An 18,369-nucleotide genomic window follows, 5' to 3' on the forward strand; every position below is an offset into this window, starting at 1 on the left:
CCACTCTGGAAAACAGCATGGAGGTTCCCCTTTCTCCACATCCTCACCAGCATCTGTCATTTCCTGACTTGTTAATTTTAGCCATTCTGACTGGTGTGAGGTGATATCTCATTATGGTTTTGATTTGTATTTCCCTGATGCCGAGTGATATGGAGCACTTTTTCATGTGTCTGTGGGCCATCTGGATGTCTTCTTTGCAAAAATGTCTGTTCATGTCTTCTGCCCATTTCTTGTGAATCTAGTCTTTTAAAATCTAAAATCTAAATACACCATTTTGACTATACTTTGTCATGTAATTATATATTTATATATAGAGCACAGTTCTCATTGGTTTTTCAGCCAAGATTTGAATCTAGTCTAAATATAATGAGCTTAAACCTTCAGGGAGTCGGGAAAGTGAATGCTTAATACCCTTGGAAGAGAGTTCCTCACAGGCTGTGTTAGAAAGTTTATGTGTTGTCTCAACTGAAAAACAGGGAATAGAACTTGAATTGTAATGGTCTACAAATGCTTGACCTCCTCATTTCCTAGAGTTATCACAAGTAAAAATGGTTGAAATAGGTATATTGTTAAAGTGGAGGGTATGTATCCCTCTATTTCTGGATGAATGCATTTGAAAATCAAAACAAAGTTCGTGGTAGAAAATTGTGTGTGTATGTGTGTGTGTGTGTGTTAGTTACAAACATAAACTTTTTTTTAAATCAAAAACATTGTGTTTCAGAGGACCAGACAGATCAGCCACAAAGACTTGTTAATAAAGGTGTGGATTCTATAACCAAATCTATCTTAATTTTAATAGGAAGTAACATAATGAAATAAAAAAGAATAAAAGATGTAGTGTTAAAAAATCGAATTAATTCCTTCCTATATCCGTTCTCATCTATAAACACCCTTTAGGTATTTATATGTTACCTAATCTTTGTTAATGTATGGTTCTTCATCCATAAAATTAAAACAATATTGCCTAATATATCTTCCTCATAAGATTATTAAGAGAATTAAATTATTTTATACTGTGGTTTATTAATACATGAATTTTATCCAGTATATATTAGGTACTTTCAAGTGCCAGACATGATACTAATTGCTTTACCTTTCTACCATCTAATACTCAGATCAACCTTGTGAATTAGACAAGAAATGAATATGTGATGCTCAAATATTATATCACATGAGATTATAGGGCTAGTTAAGTAACAGCACTGAGATACAGTCATGTTTCCAATCTGTGCATTTAATTCTTTGCTAAACTACCTCTTCATGTTTAGATTGAACTATGAGTTAAAGATATGTTCTAGAACTTTTCCTAAACCTTATGGCCCATATATTAGTACATATAGTAAAGTTCCCCTGAAAAAGTTTGAGAGCATTTATCTCAAAGATATGTTAATTAGATATTAGAATAGTCATTCAGCATACTAATTCCTATTTATTTGCTTTGTTCTCTTAGGTGGATAAATTCTATAGATGTAGTACCTTAAGCCAGGTCATTTTGGTATTTGGTTCCTTTCTTGACTGAGACAATCTACTTCTATTTACTGCAGCCCTTGACTAGCACTGGAGTTAAGGGGGGGCCATTCCCCTGCACTGTCAAAAAGTCACATATAACTTTATACTCTCCCAAAACTTAACTACTAATGGCCTACTTTTGACTAGAAGCCTTATCAAAAACACACAGCTGATTAACACATATTTTGTGTGTTAAATATATTAATACTGTATTCTTACAACTACATAGGTGAGAGAAAAGAAATGTTAAGAAAGAAAATACATTTATGGTACTGCATGTATCTATTGATAAACATGGGGGCTTAAGTGGGTACGAGAAGAATAAATGAAAGAAGATGGGATTGGGAGGGAGACAAACAATAAGTGACTCTTAATCTCACAAAACAAACTGAGGGTTGTTGGGGGGAGGGGGTTTGGGAGAAGGGGGTGGTATTATGGACATTGGGGAGGGTATGTGTTTTGGTGAGTGCTGTGAAGTGTGTAAACCTAGTGATTCACAGACCTGTACCCCTGGGGATAAAAATATATGTTTATAAAAAATAAAAAATTATATTTAAAAAAAAAAATCCATGGATAAGGGGACCTTTGCAGTTCAAATCCGTGCTGTTCAAGGGTCAACTGTATTTCTAACAATTATAGATAACATTTATGAAGCACTTTGTGCCAATTACTTAATCTGCTTTATCTCCCTGTTCTTTTCACAACTCTCTTTGAAACCATTTGTATAATCACCAATTTTCAAAGTAGGAAACTGAGACATTGAACATTTAAATGACTTGCATTAGATTACCAAGCCAGTAAGTGTGAAGTTGGGATTCCACCTTAATTCAATAGAATCTTCTTTGAAAAACTTTAAGTTGGAACTGCAAACAACTAATAAAAGTTTTTTTAAACAAGTAATTTAGTAGTATTTTCACCACAACAGGGAATTCCATTTTCAGTAGAAGATAAAGAATTACAGTGTTTTTCTTAAAATCATTTTTAAATTTGCTTCTATTTCTATGTCTTGGTTTACACATAATTTAAGGAAAATTTATCCCAAGGCAAGCACCTGTAGAGATAAGGCACCAGGTTCTCCAGTATGCAATGAGCACAAATTGGTGACCAAACAGCAAAAGCTAAAGGGTAAATGAAGTCTTATTCCCCGCTTAGTTGTTGATATCCAAAGTAAATATAAATACTAAATGAAAATGTTGAGGACATCTCAAGGATTGAATTACTGACTTCTTTGCCATTTTATTAAAGTCTAGTTAATGAAGGCTTCTTTAGGTATTATGGTCTTTCTAAAAAAGAAAATTGGCTTTTCCCATTCAATTTGTAGGGAGAAAAAGCATGAGAAACATCCCCATGTAATCTTTTATATCTGTCATTTGCAGTGGGTAAGTGACCCACCTTGATTTGACCATCCTCCTGCTGCTTCACTGCACTTCAAGGTTTTATGGACATGGTTGTCTAGGTCAATGGGAGGGTTTTCTTTCTTGTGTATCTATCATTAAAACGTTCCACAGAAACCTACTGCAAAATGTTCCTTATCTTTTTGTCAAATATGAAGCAGTGAATAAGACTGGTAACTTATGGAAATTTTTTACACCCTTAATAATCATTTCAAAAATTTAGAGCACATAGTACTGCAGGCATATAAGAATATCTTCATATTTCTGCCTTCTTTTCTTTTATAGGGCCCACTGTATTGATTCACTTATATCAATTGGAATATCCTCCACATCTTTTATTTCTCTGACCTTCACATTTATTGGGCTAGGTTTGTGGCTTGCTGATTTCTAGTTTTGTAGAAAGACCTATGTTTTTCTATCACATAGCCTACAGCACAACTTTGACAGCAGATGAGCCAGACTGGTTATCTCAGACACTCCAGAGAGGACCCAAGATGAGCTGCTCACCTCTTCACTCTTTCAGGCAGATGCAGAACAACACTCTGTGCAGCCAACAAGGAAGACTTGCATAAAATTTGTTAGAGACCCGTAGTAATTTGGGAATCTGTTGTTTTTTTTGTGATATATCCTTAGATATTTTTCACACATATGTTTCAATCTTCCCATCTTATAAAATAAAAGAAAAAAATTATCTTCTGATTTCTTTATATCTGATATTTCCTTCCCCTAGTAGCAGCACTTACTGACCAAATACTTATTTTTATTGCTTTAAATTTGTATAGAGCCAAGATCCATCTCATGCCAAATATACAATTGTCTTCAATTTTATATCCAATTTCTTATTACTGTGATAAAATACTATTTAAATTAAAATTTATTTTAAAGTGTATATTTATTTTATTTTTTTTAAATTTTTTATTTTTTATAAACATATATTTTTATCCCCAGGGGTACAGGTCTGTGAATCACCAGGTTTACACACTTCACAGCACTCACCAAATCACATACCCTCCCCAATGTCCATAATCCCACCCCCTTCTCCCAAAACCCCTCCCCCAGGCAACCCTCAGTTTGTTTTGTGAGATTAAGAGTCACTTATGGTTTGTCTCCCTCCCAATCCCATCTTTTAAAGTGTATATATTATGTAACACTAATATATTATTACATTATTATGCTTAATTAAATGATTATCCTAAAGGTGTATTGATATTATATCTATACTGTGTTCATAGTTTTGATTAATTGTTCTTAATATTAGAACTATAGTTTAAAGAATTTTTTCTGGGACATTTTCATGTGCTTTTTTTTTCTTTACATTTTAGGTGTACAAGAATTTCCAGAAAACATTAAATGTTGTAAGTGTTTAACAATTATTGAAGCCAGTGTCAATCCCATTTCTAAGTGAGTATGAGTGTTTATATTTTACTTGTATTTATGTTTCCATTGGATAATAATGTACACAGATAAAGGAACCTCACATAATAAATGAATTTTAAATTATTTATTTAAAATTCAATTTAATAGAATGATGAGGAAAATAATCAAAATAGTTTAATAAAAGATGATTAAAAGCACTGCTGAATAATGATGAAGGCCTAATTGGCACAGGATTGCATTACTTTGAAGTAATCTATGTCATCACCTTTGGTTCTCAGGCAACATTCCATGAAAGAGCACTGAAATGAAAGAAACTGTTATTAGTTATGATCACGGTGGAAAATTAACATCAAGGATCTAATGAAAGTTCAAGAGAGTACAAGAGTTTGAGATACGGATAAGTGCATGAAAATAGCTGATCATGTAATTCTAGCTGAAAAATGAATTATGACCAGAAAAAGAGAGTATTTGTGTTCAGGGAAGAGCAAAAAGACAGTTCTATGAGGAAAAGAGAATGGTGACTTGGATGGTAAAGATGCTATGATCAGAAATGGGGCATTTGTGGCTTGCGATCTGTTAGTAAAGAAATGGCATGGGAAGATGAGACCCAACATGTATCAATCAATGTTGGTAAATTATGGTTATGTCATAGACATAGTGTGCACTGTGCAATCAAATAGGTCAAGAAAAAACAGAGTGAATGGCAAAGTCATGAATTTGTAAGTTAAATTTACTTAACAATAGCAGTGAACATAAAACCTGGAAGGACAGTAGCAGCAATATCTGGGAGAGGCTGAAGCAAATCAGTGGTATTGGGATGCAGATAATGAGGCTCAGTAAGACTGACATTATAATTATACAAAAACTGACAGTAGGATTTGAGAAAAAACTTAGGTCATCGGTTTATATTAAATTGGGGAGACTGGGAGAAACTGAAGCCCACTGGAAAGGCATTTAATGAGTAGTGTCTTTTAGAAGAACAAAGGAAGTTTATCAAAGGGAATTTGAAGGGAAATTTTTTCATCAACATAGTTGAGAAGAGGGAGTAATGAGGATGGTTTCTTTAAGGGTCATGAGAAGAGGCTGTAGATGAGAGTAGGAACAAATTATAAAAGGAGATAAAAGTTTAGATGGAGGTCTTTACAGTGAATTGTTTGTAAAATAACTTATGGCCTTTGGTAGAAAGTGTGGAACATCAAGAAATAAAATGTGTTTGAAAGGGAACAAATTTTCGACCTCAAAAGTAGATTATTGAAGAGAAAAAAAAAATTGTGAAAAGAATTTTCCAAAACTCTTAATCTAGAATGCAGTCCTCTCAACAAATAGACATTGCTAGCTTTTCACATAAAGACCACAGCTATATGCTTGACTGAAGTCATAATCCAGGACAGATAATGAATTCTTTTTCAAAACTATAGTTTTAGTGGCTGTATCACTGAATTCCTTCCATATTTAGGCTTTTTAAAAGATGAATATGACTTGTTTCATTAAAAAATGTCTAACATTAAAAGCATTAAGTAGTTTGGGAATTCATAAAAATTAAAAAAAAGTCAATTTAAGTTGTATACTAATTTTAAAGGCTTTTTAAGATATAATTCGTATATAGTAAAATTTACCTTTTACCTATATGGCTTAGTGAATTTTGACAAATGTATACAGTTGTGTACCACAACTATAATAAGATAGAGACTATTTCCATCTCCCCAAAATTCCCTCAGCTCAATCATCCATTTCTCTAATTTCTATGATTTTGGCTTTTCCAAATGTCATATAAATAATATCATCCTGTTGTGTCCAACTTCTTTCACTTAACAGTGATTTTGAGATTTATCCACATTGGTTCAAGAAGTAGTATTACATTCCTTTTTATTTCTAGGTAATATTACATTGTATAGAAATACCATAAGTTATTTATCTATTCATCAGTTGATAGACATTTAGGATGTTTGTGCCAGCATATTTTTTTTTAATTTATTTCTTTTCAATGTAACAGTATTCATTGTTTTTGCACCACACCCAGTGCTCCATGCAATCTGTGCCCTCTCTTAATGCCCACCACCTGGTTCCCCCAACCTCCCACCCCCCACCCCTTCAAAACCCTCAGATTGTTTTTCAGAGTCCATAGTCTCTTGTGGTTCACTTCCCCTTCCAATTTCCCTTAACTCCCTTCTCCTCTCTAACGCCCCTGTCCTCCATGCTATTTGTTATGCTCCACAAATAAGTGAAACAATATGATAATTGACTCTCTCTGCTTAACTTATTTCACTCAGCATAATCTCTTCCAGTCCCGTCCATGTTGCTACAAAAGTTGGGTATTTATCCTTCTGATGGAGGCATAATACTCCATAGTTTATACGGACCACATCTTCCTTATCCATTCGTCCGTTGAAGGGCATCTTGGTTCTTTCCACAGTTTGGCGACCGTGGCCATTGCTGCTCTAAACATTGGGGTACAGATGGCCCTTCTTTTCACTCCATTTGTATCTTTGTGGTAAATACCCAGTAGTGCAATGGCAGGGTCATAGGGAAGCTCTATTTTTAATTTCTTGAGGAATCTCCACACTGTTTTCCAAAGTGGCTGCACCAACTTACATTCCCAACAGTGTAAGAGGATTCCCCTTTCTCCATATCCTCTCCAACACATGTTGTTTCCTGTCTTGCTAATTTTGGCCATTCTAAGTGGTGTAAGGTGGTATCTCAATATGGTTTTAATTTGAATCTCCCTGATGGCTAGTGATGATAAATATTTTTTCATGTGTCTGATAGCCATTTGTATGTCTTCACTGGAGAAGTGTCTGTTCATATCTTCTGCCCATTTTTTTTATACGATTGTCTGTTTTGTGTGTGTTGAGTTTGAGGAGTTCTTTATAGATCCTGGATATCAACCTTTTGTCTGTACTGTCATTTGCAAATACCTTCTCCCATTCCATGGGTTACCTCTTTGTTTTGTTGACTGTTTCCTTTGCTGTGTAGAAGCTTTTGATCTTGATGAAGTCCCAAAAGTTCATCTTAGCTTTTGTTTCCTTTGCCTTTGGAAGCATATCTTGAAAGAAGTTGCTGTGGCTGATATTGAAGAGGTTACTGCCTATGTTCTCTTCCAGGATTCTGATGGATTCCTATCTCACGTTGAGGTCTTTTATCCATTTTGAGTTTATCTTTGTGTATGGTGTAAGAGAATGGTTGTGTTTCGTTCTTCTACATATAGCTGTCCAGTTTTCCCAGCACCATTTATTGAAGAGATTGTCTTTTTTCCACTGTATATTTTTTCCTGTTTTGTCAAAGATTATTTGACCATACGGTTGAGGGTGCATATCTGGGCTCTCTACTCTCTTCCACTGGTCTATGTGTCGTTTTTATGCCAGTACCATGCTGTCTTGATGATCACAGCTTTGTAATAAAGCTTAAAATCAGGTAACGTGATGCCCCCAGTTTTATTTTTGTTTTTCAACATTTCTTTATCAATTCGAGGTCTCTTCTGATTCCATACAAATTTTTGGATTATTTGCTCCAACTCTTTGAAAAATACTGGTGGAATTTTGATCAGAATGGCATTAAAAGTATAGATTGCTCTAGGTAGTATAGACATTTTAACAATGTTTATTCTTCCTATCCAAGAGCATGGAATGGTCTTTCATCTTTTTGTGCCTTCTTCAATTTCTTTCATGAGTGTTCTGTAGTTCCTCAAGTACAGTTCCTTTACCTCTTTGGTTAGGTTTATTCCCAGGTATCTTATAGTTCTTGGTGCTATAGTAAATGGAATTGATTCTCTAATTTCCCTTTTTGTATTTTCATTGTTAGTGTATAAGAAAGCCACTGATTTCTGTACATTGACTTTGTATCCTGCCACGTTGCTGAATTGCTGTATAAGTTCTAGTAGTTTGGGGGTGGAGTCTTTTGGGTTTTCCATATAAAGAATCATGTCATCTGCAAAGAGAGAGAGTTTGACTTCTTCATTGCCAATTTGGATACCTTTTATTTCTCTTTGCTTTCTGATTGCTGTTGCTAGGACTTCTAACACTATGTTGAACAAGAGTGATGAGAGTGGACATCCTTGTCATGTTCCTGATCTCAAAGGGAAGGCTGCAAGCTTTTTCCCATTCAGGATGATATTTGCTGTGGTTCTTTCATAGACAGATTTTATGAAGTTCAGGAATATTCCCTCTATCCCTATACTTAGAAGTGTTTTATTCAGGAACGGATGCTGGATTTTGTCAAATGCTTTTTCTGCATCAATTGCGAGGACCATGTGGCTCTTCTCTCTTCTCTTATTAATTTGTTCTATCACATTGATCAACATATGTTTTCTATTGTGTAAAACCTTAGGAGTGGTAAACTGGGTAGTACAGTGTGTATATGTCTAACCCTATAAGAAATTTCCAAACCCTATTCAAAAACAGCTGTCCCATTGTCTTTTCCATCAGAAATTTATTAGAGTTTCTGTTGTTCCTCATCTTTGTCAGAATTTGGTATTATCAGGGGACCTGGGTGTTTCAGTTGGTTCAGGGTCTACCTTCGACTCAGGTTGTGATCCTGAGATCCTAAGATTGAGCCCCAAGTCTGGCTCCCTGTTCATTGGGAAATCTACTTCTCCTACTCCCTCTGTTGTTCCCCTTGCTTGTGTTCTCTGTCAAATGAATTAATAAAATCTTAAAAAAGAAAAAAAGAATTTGGTGCTATCAGGTTTTTATTGTTGTTGTTGTTGTTTTCTATTTTTACCCACACTAACAGATATTGTAACTCATTGTGGCATTTCACTGTGGTTTTAATTTACATCTTTAATATCCAGGTAACATGTTTCCATTATCATGTATTTATTTACAATTTTTATTGCATTTTTAGTAAATGTTCAAATCTCATTTTCATTTTTTAAAAAATTTATTTATTTTAGAGTGTACACCCAGAGGGAGGGGCAAAAGGAGAGGGAGGGTCTCAAGCAAACTCCATGCTCAACAAGGAGCCTGACACAGGGCTCATCTCATGACTCCAAGATCATGACCTGAAAGCAAACTAAGACTCAGATGCCTAACCAGCTTCACCACCCAGGTGCTCCCATCTCTTGTTCATTTTTATTATTTTACCTTATTATTTTTGAATTATAAGAGTTTTAGGAATGCCTGGGTGGCTCAGTTGGTTAAGCCTCTACCTTCAGCTCAGATCATGATCCTGGGGTCCTGGGATCAAGTGAATTGAGCCCCCAACTGGGCTCAGTGGGGGAATCTGCTTCTCCCTTCCCCTCTGTCCCTCCTCCCTGTTTGTGTTCTCTCACAAATAAATAAATAATCTTTTAAAAAATTATTTATATATTCTAGCTAAATGTCCTTTATTTGTATGCAAATAATTACTCCTATTCTCTGACTTATCTTCTTATTTTTAAAACAATGACTTCCAAGAGGAAGATTTTAATTTTGATGGAGAGCTATTCATAAATTATTATATTGGTTTATGCTTCTTCTTCCTGTATAAGTGATCTTTGCTAAATTCATAGTCTAAAAGATTTTTCTCTATGCTTTCCTCTGGAACTTAGGCTTTACACCTAGGTCTATGATCTATTTAAAGCTAATTTTTAGAGGTGCCTAGGTGGCTCAGTCTGTTGAGCATCAGGTTCTTGATTTCAGCTCAGGTAATGATCTCAGGGTGGTAGGATCAAGCCCTGCATCAGTCTCAGTCCTCAGACTAGATTAAACTGGTTCTTCTCTTCTCTGCCTCTCACCCCGCTTGTTTGCTAGCTTGTTTATTTGCATTTGGCTATCCATTATTCCATTACCTTTTGTTGAAAAAATTATCCTTTCTTCATAAAATTACCTGAGTATTATTTATGTAAATCAATTGATCACAAGTGTTTGGATCCATTTCTGAATTGCCCATTTTGTACATTAATCTATATGCCTGTTCTTATATCAGTTCCATACTTCTACTATTACTATATTACTATAGCTTTATGGTAATTCATACAATCAAGAAGTGTGAGTCCTTGCACTTTATTCTTCTTTATCAAAATTACCTGGGCTATCTATACCTTTTGCCTTTTCATATAAATTTTATAATCAGCTTGATAATATCTACAAAAATAATAAATCATTCTGGAATTTTAATAGCAATTATATTGAAGCTATAAATCAATTTGAGCAGAATTAACATATCAAAAATATTGAATAGTCCTATTCCTGAGAATAGTATATCTCTATAGTTACTTGGATATTTTAAAATTTCTTTTATCAGGGTGTCTGTGTGGCTCTGTAGGTTAGACATCTGCCTTCAACTTGGGTCGTGATCCTGGGGTCCTGGGTTTGAGCCTCAGGTCAGGCTCTCTGTTCCAGCTCTCTGCTAGGTGGGGAGCCTGCTTCTCCCTCTTCCTCTGCCTGCTGCTCTGCCTTACTTATGCTCTCTGTCAACTAAATAAGTAGAAATCTTTAAAAAATAATAATAATAATAAAAATTTTAAAATAAAATTTCTTTTATCAATGCCTTGTAGATTTGAACATATGAATCTTTTATATGACTCAAATTATTCCAAATATTTCATGTTTTTTGTGCAATTGCAAAAGATTGTTCCATTATTCAATTGTTTATTGTTAGTATATAGAAATATAACCAGTTTTTCTTTATGGACCCTATATTCTGCAATCTCACTAAATTCACTAATTTTAGTAGATTTTTTTTTAGATTTGGGGTAATTCCCTATGTAGACTATCATGTCACCTGTGAATGTCAACAGGTTTGGGGTGTTTTTATTTTTTTTCATCATTTGAATCTGTGTGTCTTTTATTTATTTCCCTTTCTTTCTTTATTGTCTTGGATAGGACCTCCTGTACAATGCTGAATAGAGGAGGTTAAAAGAGACATTGCATTTTTCCCAACGTAGGGAGAAAGCACTGAATCTTTCACCATTACATATGATTGTTACTTGTTGTTTTTTCAGTTGTTTTTCAGAATATACTTTCAATTTAACTCAGATTTTTGGCAGATTCATTTAGTTGCTATTATACAGTTGAAAGCCCAGCTTTTTGGTGCCTCTCAGCTCAAGGCCACACTTGGATCCTAGAGGTTGGTACAGTTCCCAGCCTTGTTGACGTCTCCATAAGCAGTTCACAATGTGGCAGCTTTCTTCTTTAATGTCAGCAGCTGAGTAGAGTTAATATTCTAGGGCGCCTGGGTGGCTCAGTGGGTTAAGCCGCTGCCTTCGGCTCAGGTCATGATCTCAGAGTCCTGGGATCGAGTCCCGCATCGGGCTCTCTGCTCAGCAGAGAGCCTGCTTCCCTCTCTCTCTCTGGCTGCCTCTCCATCTACTTGTGATTTCTCTCTGTCAAATTAATAAATAAAATCTTTAAAAAAAAAATATTCTAGTAAGACAGTATTGTGTAATATAGTTATGAGAGTGACATCTCATATTTTCCATACTCCATTGATTAGAAGTAAATCAGAAGTCTTTTCACACTTAAAGGAAAATCATACAAGGTCATGAACATCAGGAAGTGAGGGTCATGGAGGCCACCTTGGAATCTATCCACCATGTCTTTGATATCTGGTTTGCTGAGACTTTTATTATTAATTTGACATATTGACTTTTGTCAAAGCTCTTTTTTTCCCCAAACATCTATTGACATGATGATATACTGTTTGTTTTTTTTTCTTTTTCAGTGTAATGATATGGTGAATAACACTGGATGTTTTTTTCATGTTAATCCAAATTTGCATTCCAGGAATAAACACTACTTGATCAAGAAGTATTACTTTTTAAAATAAATTAATGGCTATTATTTTTTAATAAATTAATTAATGATATGCTAATATTTTGTAAAGGATTTTCCTGTCTATATTCATGAAGCATATTAGTGTGAAATTTCTTTTCTTGTAATTTCTTTGCCTGGTTTTGGTAACAAAATAAAACTAATCTCATAGAAATAGTTGGGAGACATTCCCTTCTATTTTCTATAAGAGTTTGTATAGAATTGGAATTATTTCCTCCTTAAGTATGGGTAGAATTTGCCAGTGCAACCCTCAAGCCTGGACTTCTCTTGAAAGTTTTTTATTCAATTTCCATAATAACAGAAGGGTTATTCAAATTAACTTTTTTCTTGAGTGAACTTTGATAGCTGTGATTTTCAAGAATTTTTACACTTCATAATTTTCAAATGTTCTGGCATCAAATTTTTTTATAGTGTTCTTTTATCAACCCTTTAACATCTGTGGGTTCTCTAATGGTGCTCTCTCTTTCATTCCTAGCATCCACAATTTGTGTCTATTTTCTTTTTTTTTCTTTTTTTTTTTTTTTTTGCTTGATCAGTCTGACTAGAGATTTGTCAATTTAATTGCTCTTTTCAAGAAAACCATATTTGTGTTTCATTGGGGCTTTTTTTCGCTTTTCTCTTCATTTTCTTTGACTTAAGAGGTCTACAAAGTAGTCTACAAAGACAAAATAAGTCTTCATGACTTACTACTTTGTAGACTGCTATATAATAGATATAGTGCTGAGTATTATCATCTTAGCTTTAGTTTTAGATGTGAACTTTATTGTAGTCTGAATGCCTTAACTAAGTCATTAGTGAAAATTATCATAATAAAATTGAAAACAACTACTTAATGAGAAAAGCATGAGCCAGCATTTACTGAGAGCCTATCCTGTCTCAGACTTTGAGATGCATTATCTCATTTTCATCTTTACGACAACCTCATAAAGTAGGTAAACATTATCTACATACCCTTTTACAGATAGAAACACATGAAGATAGCATTGAAATTCCTGAGATCCTTTCACCAATTCTGAAAAAAAAACATTTGATTTTGGTTTAAATTAAAAGATACATTTTGAAAATATGACACATTTAATGCATAATAATAATGACATTGCTAATAAATTATGGCACATCCACTGGATGGATACAAAGATTATATATAGGGTAACCATATGTCTCTGTGTGCTCAAGTCATCCCAGTTTAAACCTCTTGATGTGACATGATTAATAATAGCTCATTGTTAATTCTCAAAAATGTCCTAGTTTGAATGATAGATAATGTAGTCACTCTGATTATACAGCAAAATTGAAAGATAATTACAAAGTAAAGGGATAAAACATGATACAATTTTGCAGTGATGTTAAAACGTTTAATTGGAAGTCAGATTTAAAATACATGAAATGGTAATGAGAGTTGTGTTAAGAAAGTAGAATTATAAGACTATACTTTCAGGGATCATTTCTATAGTTTGTTACAAGAAAGTAGAATTATGAGCAATATTTTTCCTTTCTCTTTTTATTCCAAATATTCTATAATATTATTAATTTTATAATTTATACATTTAAAATTTGTAGAGTTTATCATTACTATGGGAGAAATAATCATTTAATCACTAAAGAAACTTGAAGTGGATAATAGTATCATCATTTTACAAATAAGGAAATTGAGTCTTGCAAAGATTTATAAAGGTCAGAGATAACTGTTGAAAGAACTATAATTCAAACCCAGGTCTTCTAACATCAATGCCTGTATGCTCAATCACTAAAATATATGGGTGTCTGTTGTATTATACTTTCTTTGTGTAGTTTGAATATACCTTTTGACTTCAAGTGATTAATAAAATGAATGTGTTTCTTTAGTGGTGAGAGAATTATTTGCCAATATACATAAAGAACTTCTTCTTTGAATTCTTTATTAGATCAGTCAAATGTGGAAAGCAATCAGTTATTTTTCCTTTCTTTTAAGATTTTATGTATTTATTTGACAGAAAGAGAACAAGAGAGAACAAGAAGGGGAACAGTAGAGGGAGAGGGAGAAATAGGCTTCCCACTGAACAGGGAGTGTCATGATGTAGGGCTCATTCCCAGGACCCTGGGATCACAACCAACTGGTGCCCAAGGTAGATGCCCAATCATCTGAACCACTCAGGAGCCTTACCAATTACTTTTGGATAGTAAAATCATTTCCTTATTGAGAACTCCTTAACTAACTGTAAAATGTTGGATTTCACTGGAGAACTTGGAGGAGGATAACCCGTGATTGTCATCTTCATCAAGTTTATCTAGCTTACTAGATGGTTAGATAGCTACTAGATAGGTGGATAGTTAGATAGTTTACTAGTATCTTCCTCACTACTCCTTGTAAATTCCTCTGGAAATGGTAATATTGATAAGTGGGGCCATTTTCTTTATTAGAAGCTACAAAATTGTACCATAAAGTTAAAAATAAATGAAATGATTTTCTTTTGAATACTTTATTTATTTTTTAAATAATGTGTTTTAGACTATAGTGCTAGCTCATTGAGGACATTCTTAAAACTCATTGTCTTCAAACAATTTATAATTTATCCCTGGAATAAAAAATACCTAACACTTGTATAAAGCAATTGGTTTCAGTGTTTGGTATAAGCAGTTTGATATAAAATAATTGGTAAAATTTTGCTAAATCTGTGAGTAGAATTCTGTAGAGAAAGTGAGAAAGAAGATACTAATTTTGAATATAAGTACAGAGTAACTATTCAATAATTTCCTGTTGAAGTGAATTGAAATAAAAATATACATAGTATTAAATAAAACATATTGCATAAATAAGCACTTTAATTCTACATCTTTTTTTTTTAAATAAGAAAAGCTTGATATAAATGTCAACACATCTTTGTTTATTACCAGACTGAAAAAACTATCTTACTTTGTGTTCTGGTTTTTCATATAACTTATTTTTAGCAGTCCAATTTTACAATTGGAGCCTGTACAGTGTGGCCAATTCTTAAATTCTTAAAGTGTTCTATACAAGAAACCAGATTTCCTTGTAGCATAAGAAAAAGCCTTTGCCTGAGAAGCAGCAATAAACAAATATATTTTTGATCAAAGAAGTAGTATACCAGACCTGTACCCCTGGGGATAAAAATATATGTTTATAAAAAATAAAAAATAAAAAAAAAAAGATTTAGTCGTAAAAAAAAAAAAAAAAAAAAGAAGTAGTATAATATAATACCATTTACTGTACATCCATATGCAGAATAGTAGACTAAGGGAAGCTGGACTAGTTCAAACTGTCCTTAAAACTAGGAAATTGGCATTTTAAAGCTTTTTTTATGTATTAATAGCTACCACATTAAAGTAAATTATTAGATCAAAGGTTTTAACATTCTTGTCATTTTACATGTATTAATCTTCTTTTTTAAAATTCATAAATGATACCTTCTTTCCAATGAGTATAAGAACCGTAAGGACATTAGCACAAGATAGTAATTAAATGTATATTGAAATCTGTTGGACATCTGGACCATTATCATAAAAATTGTTATACTCTCAGGATATGAACTAATATATTTCAACAAAAGGTAACTTAGAGAAAAACAACAATCTCTCATAGAATTGTTTTTAATTCTGTAGGATAAAATTCAAACCTTGGAGTTAAGCTTTTAGTACCCTCTAAACCCTGTCCTCTAAACCCTGTCCCCTACCGATATTCTCAAATCTTAATGCCCAACACTGTGGTACAGAAAGTATTTTTCTCTAGAACTCATCTTCTCTTACTCTCTTAAGGTGAATTCTCACCTCTACATTATTCCTCTGCCTTCTTTCTCTTTTTCTATTTTCATGAATCCTACCTCTGTTTAAAGGAAATTTTTGGAAACAACTTCTATGAAGCCATAAAAAACAATCTAACTTCAAAATACAAACTGGAACAAGATATTTGCAACAAAAATAATCAATAGAAGAGTACCCTAACAGTGTGTAAAGAATTCGTACAAAGTAAGGTAAAAATATTAATTGCGTTTAGTTTGGATTCCTCAGAAGTGGGTGTTTAGAAAGAAAGTAAGCACTAGATTTAGGATATAGTCTCAAGGATATGGTCTCAAGAAATCCTTATCAAGGGTGTGTTATTCGACTATTTACTAGTATGGACAACTGGACCTTAATCTCACTGGGGAACTCTGGGAAACAGTATAAAACGTGTATCAAAGTGGTGGCACACATAATGGGTGAAGGAGCTGAAGTATTTATAGTCTTGCTTAGTCGTTAGTTGAGGGCTGTTCCTGAGGGACATTAATTTCTTATGATGAGGGCTAGAAGTTAAGTAATCTTTATACACCAGGACATATGTTTAAAAATATTTACAGAAACAACATTTATAATAAAATAAAAACAGCTGTAATGTTCATTTAAAGAAGAATAATAAATTGTGGTATAGTCATACAGTGGAATACTATGATGATCAGTCATTGACATCAAAATGGGTGAATTTCACAATTCAATACTAACTTGTAAGTTTCAGGAAAATATTCATTGTGTGACTTGATTTATATAATATTTTAAAACATGCAAAAACCACACATTCCTTTAGGGATTGAAGTAGGTGGAGCATAGTAAAACTAAAAAACAGAATAATTAACATCATTCAGGAATTTGAGGAACAAATAGGATAAGGCGGTTAGGGAAGGGCATTCAGAGGTTCTTTCAAGGTACTCCTTGTGAGATACACATGTACTCTTTTAGATATATAACTTTTCATAACAAAAGATTGGGCATAGGAAGAGAAACCACAGTATCCCAGAAGGAGGAGGAGGGGAAATAGGAAAAAGGTGTACCAGAAGCCAGGACAGAGAGAACATCGGTGACAACTGTTACTAGGCAGTGCTGGATACAAAATGAAATGGAGTTAATGGAATTGGGACTTAAGGGGTCATTGGAGGCTTTGGTGAGTGCAGTTTCAGTAATAGAGTTGGGATAGATGCCAGAAAACAATGGCTTGAGGAGTAATGAAGAGCAATGGGTATAGGCAAGTCTTTAAATAATTTTGTCAGTAAACTCAAGGAGGGAGGTAGGCTGTAATTTGAGATGAAGACAAATTTGAACATTATTTAAGGGTATTTTGTAAAAGAACATAGTAGTGTCTAGACCGCTGATAAAGGCATTTAAAAATGTTTAAATTATAGGAAAATTTTAAATATTCTAATAAGTCTCCAGGAAAATTGAGTTAAATCTTTTTGGTGAAAAATATTTCAAATAATTGTTTTATCCAGCTTGTAAATTTTCACAAAGGATATTTCTTTCAACTCTTTTAATGACTCAAAGCATTTCGGGTTCTATGTAGTCAGAGTTTCAATGTTCTTGGTCATTTTTGTGGAAAATTAATTGAACAAATTTGAATTGCAGTGTACATGAATTATCACTTAGGGGGTCAGAATACTTATCCCTTCCTCTTGGGCAGTTTTAGTCATCATTGCAAAAAGTATAGAAACACGTTAATGATTTCATGAAAGAATAAGTAGATATCCTTGCCTGACTATAAATATGAATATTCTGTTGAGAAAGAATATTAAATTTAAAATTACAAAACATGGCATACAACTTGAAATTTCTATAAAAAATATCTCACTGGTGTGCATAAGGTTAGGGCAACAGTAGGAGATGATGTCGCTGTGACATAAATCTCCACATAGGAGAACAGTGTGGAGGTGGATGAATGCCATTTATTTTAAAAACAAGCAAAATTTTCAAGCTGTAACAACATGCTCAATAAATTCTTCCATTACTATGATACCAAAGGAGAATTGAAAAATGTATTACACTTCTATTTTCTCTCCTTAGAGATACATATTTTTGTTCTGTTTCTATGGCAACATCGATGCAGTGACTAAACCTTTAACTCCTTTCTAGACTCCCCGATGGCTTCACGCAGCTTCTAAATCTGACCCAGCTCTACCTGAATGACGCCTTTCTTGAATTTCTTCCAGCTAATTTTGGAAGGTAAGAATACAAAATTTAAATGAAATTTTATTTCACTTTAGATGAGTAGTTACCAGCGCTAGTAGTTGAGGCTTCAAAGTTAACAATTATAATTAAAGACTCATTATTATTCATTAAGTGAGACAATGTTACTTCATGAAACATTTTCCAAAATGAAGTAAAATTTGGTTTTTGCATGTCACTAATAATCAAATTCCAGGTGAATTGAAGAATTAAATATACAAAAAATAACGTCAGAGGTAATCTGGAAAAAATGCACATGAATATTTATGGCTCTTGGGTTGGGAAATACCTCTATAGTTTAGAAACAAAGGAAATTACAATAAGTGGGTAGATAGACTTGAGTACATAAAAACATTTAAAATAAAATAATATCAGAA

The 18,369-nt window shown here is 33.5% G+C and overlaps 1 protein-coding gene and 1 pseudogene across 3 annotated transcripts in view; both read left to right on the forward strand.

Annotated features, from left to right (window-relative positions):
• The window catches only part of LRRC7 (leucine rich repeat containing 7), a 432,771-nt gene that overhangs the window by 148,541 nt on the left and 265,861 nt on the right, over positions 1-18,369 (forward strand). For all 3 annotated transcript variants that reach the window (XM_059376850.1, XM_059376851.1, XM_059376852.1), the window contains 2 exons: positions 4,226-4,304; positions 17,900-17,989. In XM_059376850.1, coding sequence (XP_059232833.1) covers positions 4,226-4,304; positions 17,900-17,989 — 169 coding nt within the window. The remainder of the gene's footprint in view (positions 1-4,225; positions 4,305-17,899; positions 17,990-18,369) is intronic.
• LOC132002411 (small nucleolar RNA U3) lies at positions 13,451-13,524 on the forward strand (annotated as a pseudogene).

This window comes from Mustela nigripes, chromosome 14 (assembly GCF_022355385.1).
Source record: "Mustela nigripes isolate SB6536 chromosome 14, MUSNIG.SB6536, whole genome shotgun sequence".
Classification (NCBI taxonomy): Eukaryota; Metazoa; Chordata; class Mammalia; order Carnivora; family Mustelidae; genus Mustela; species Mustela nigripes.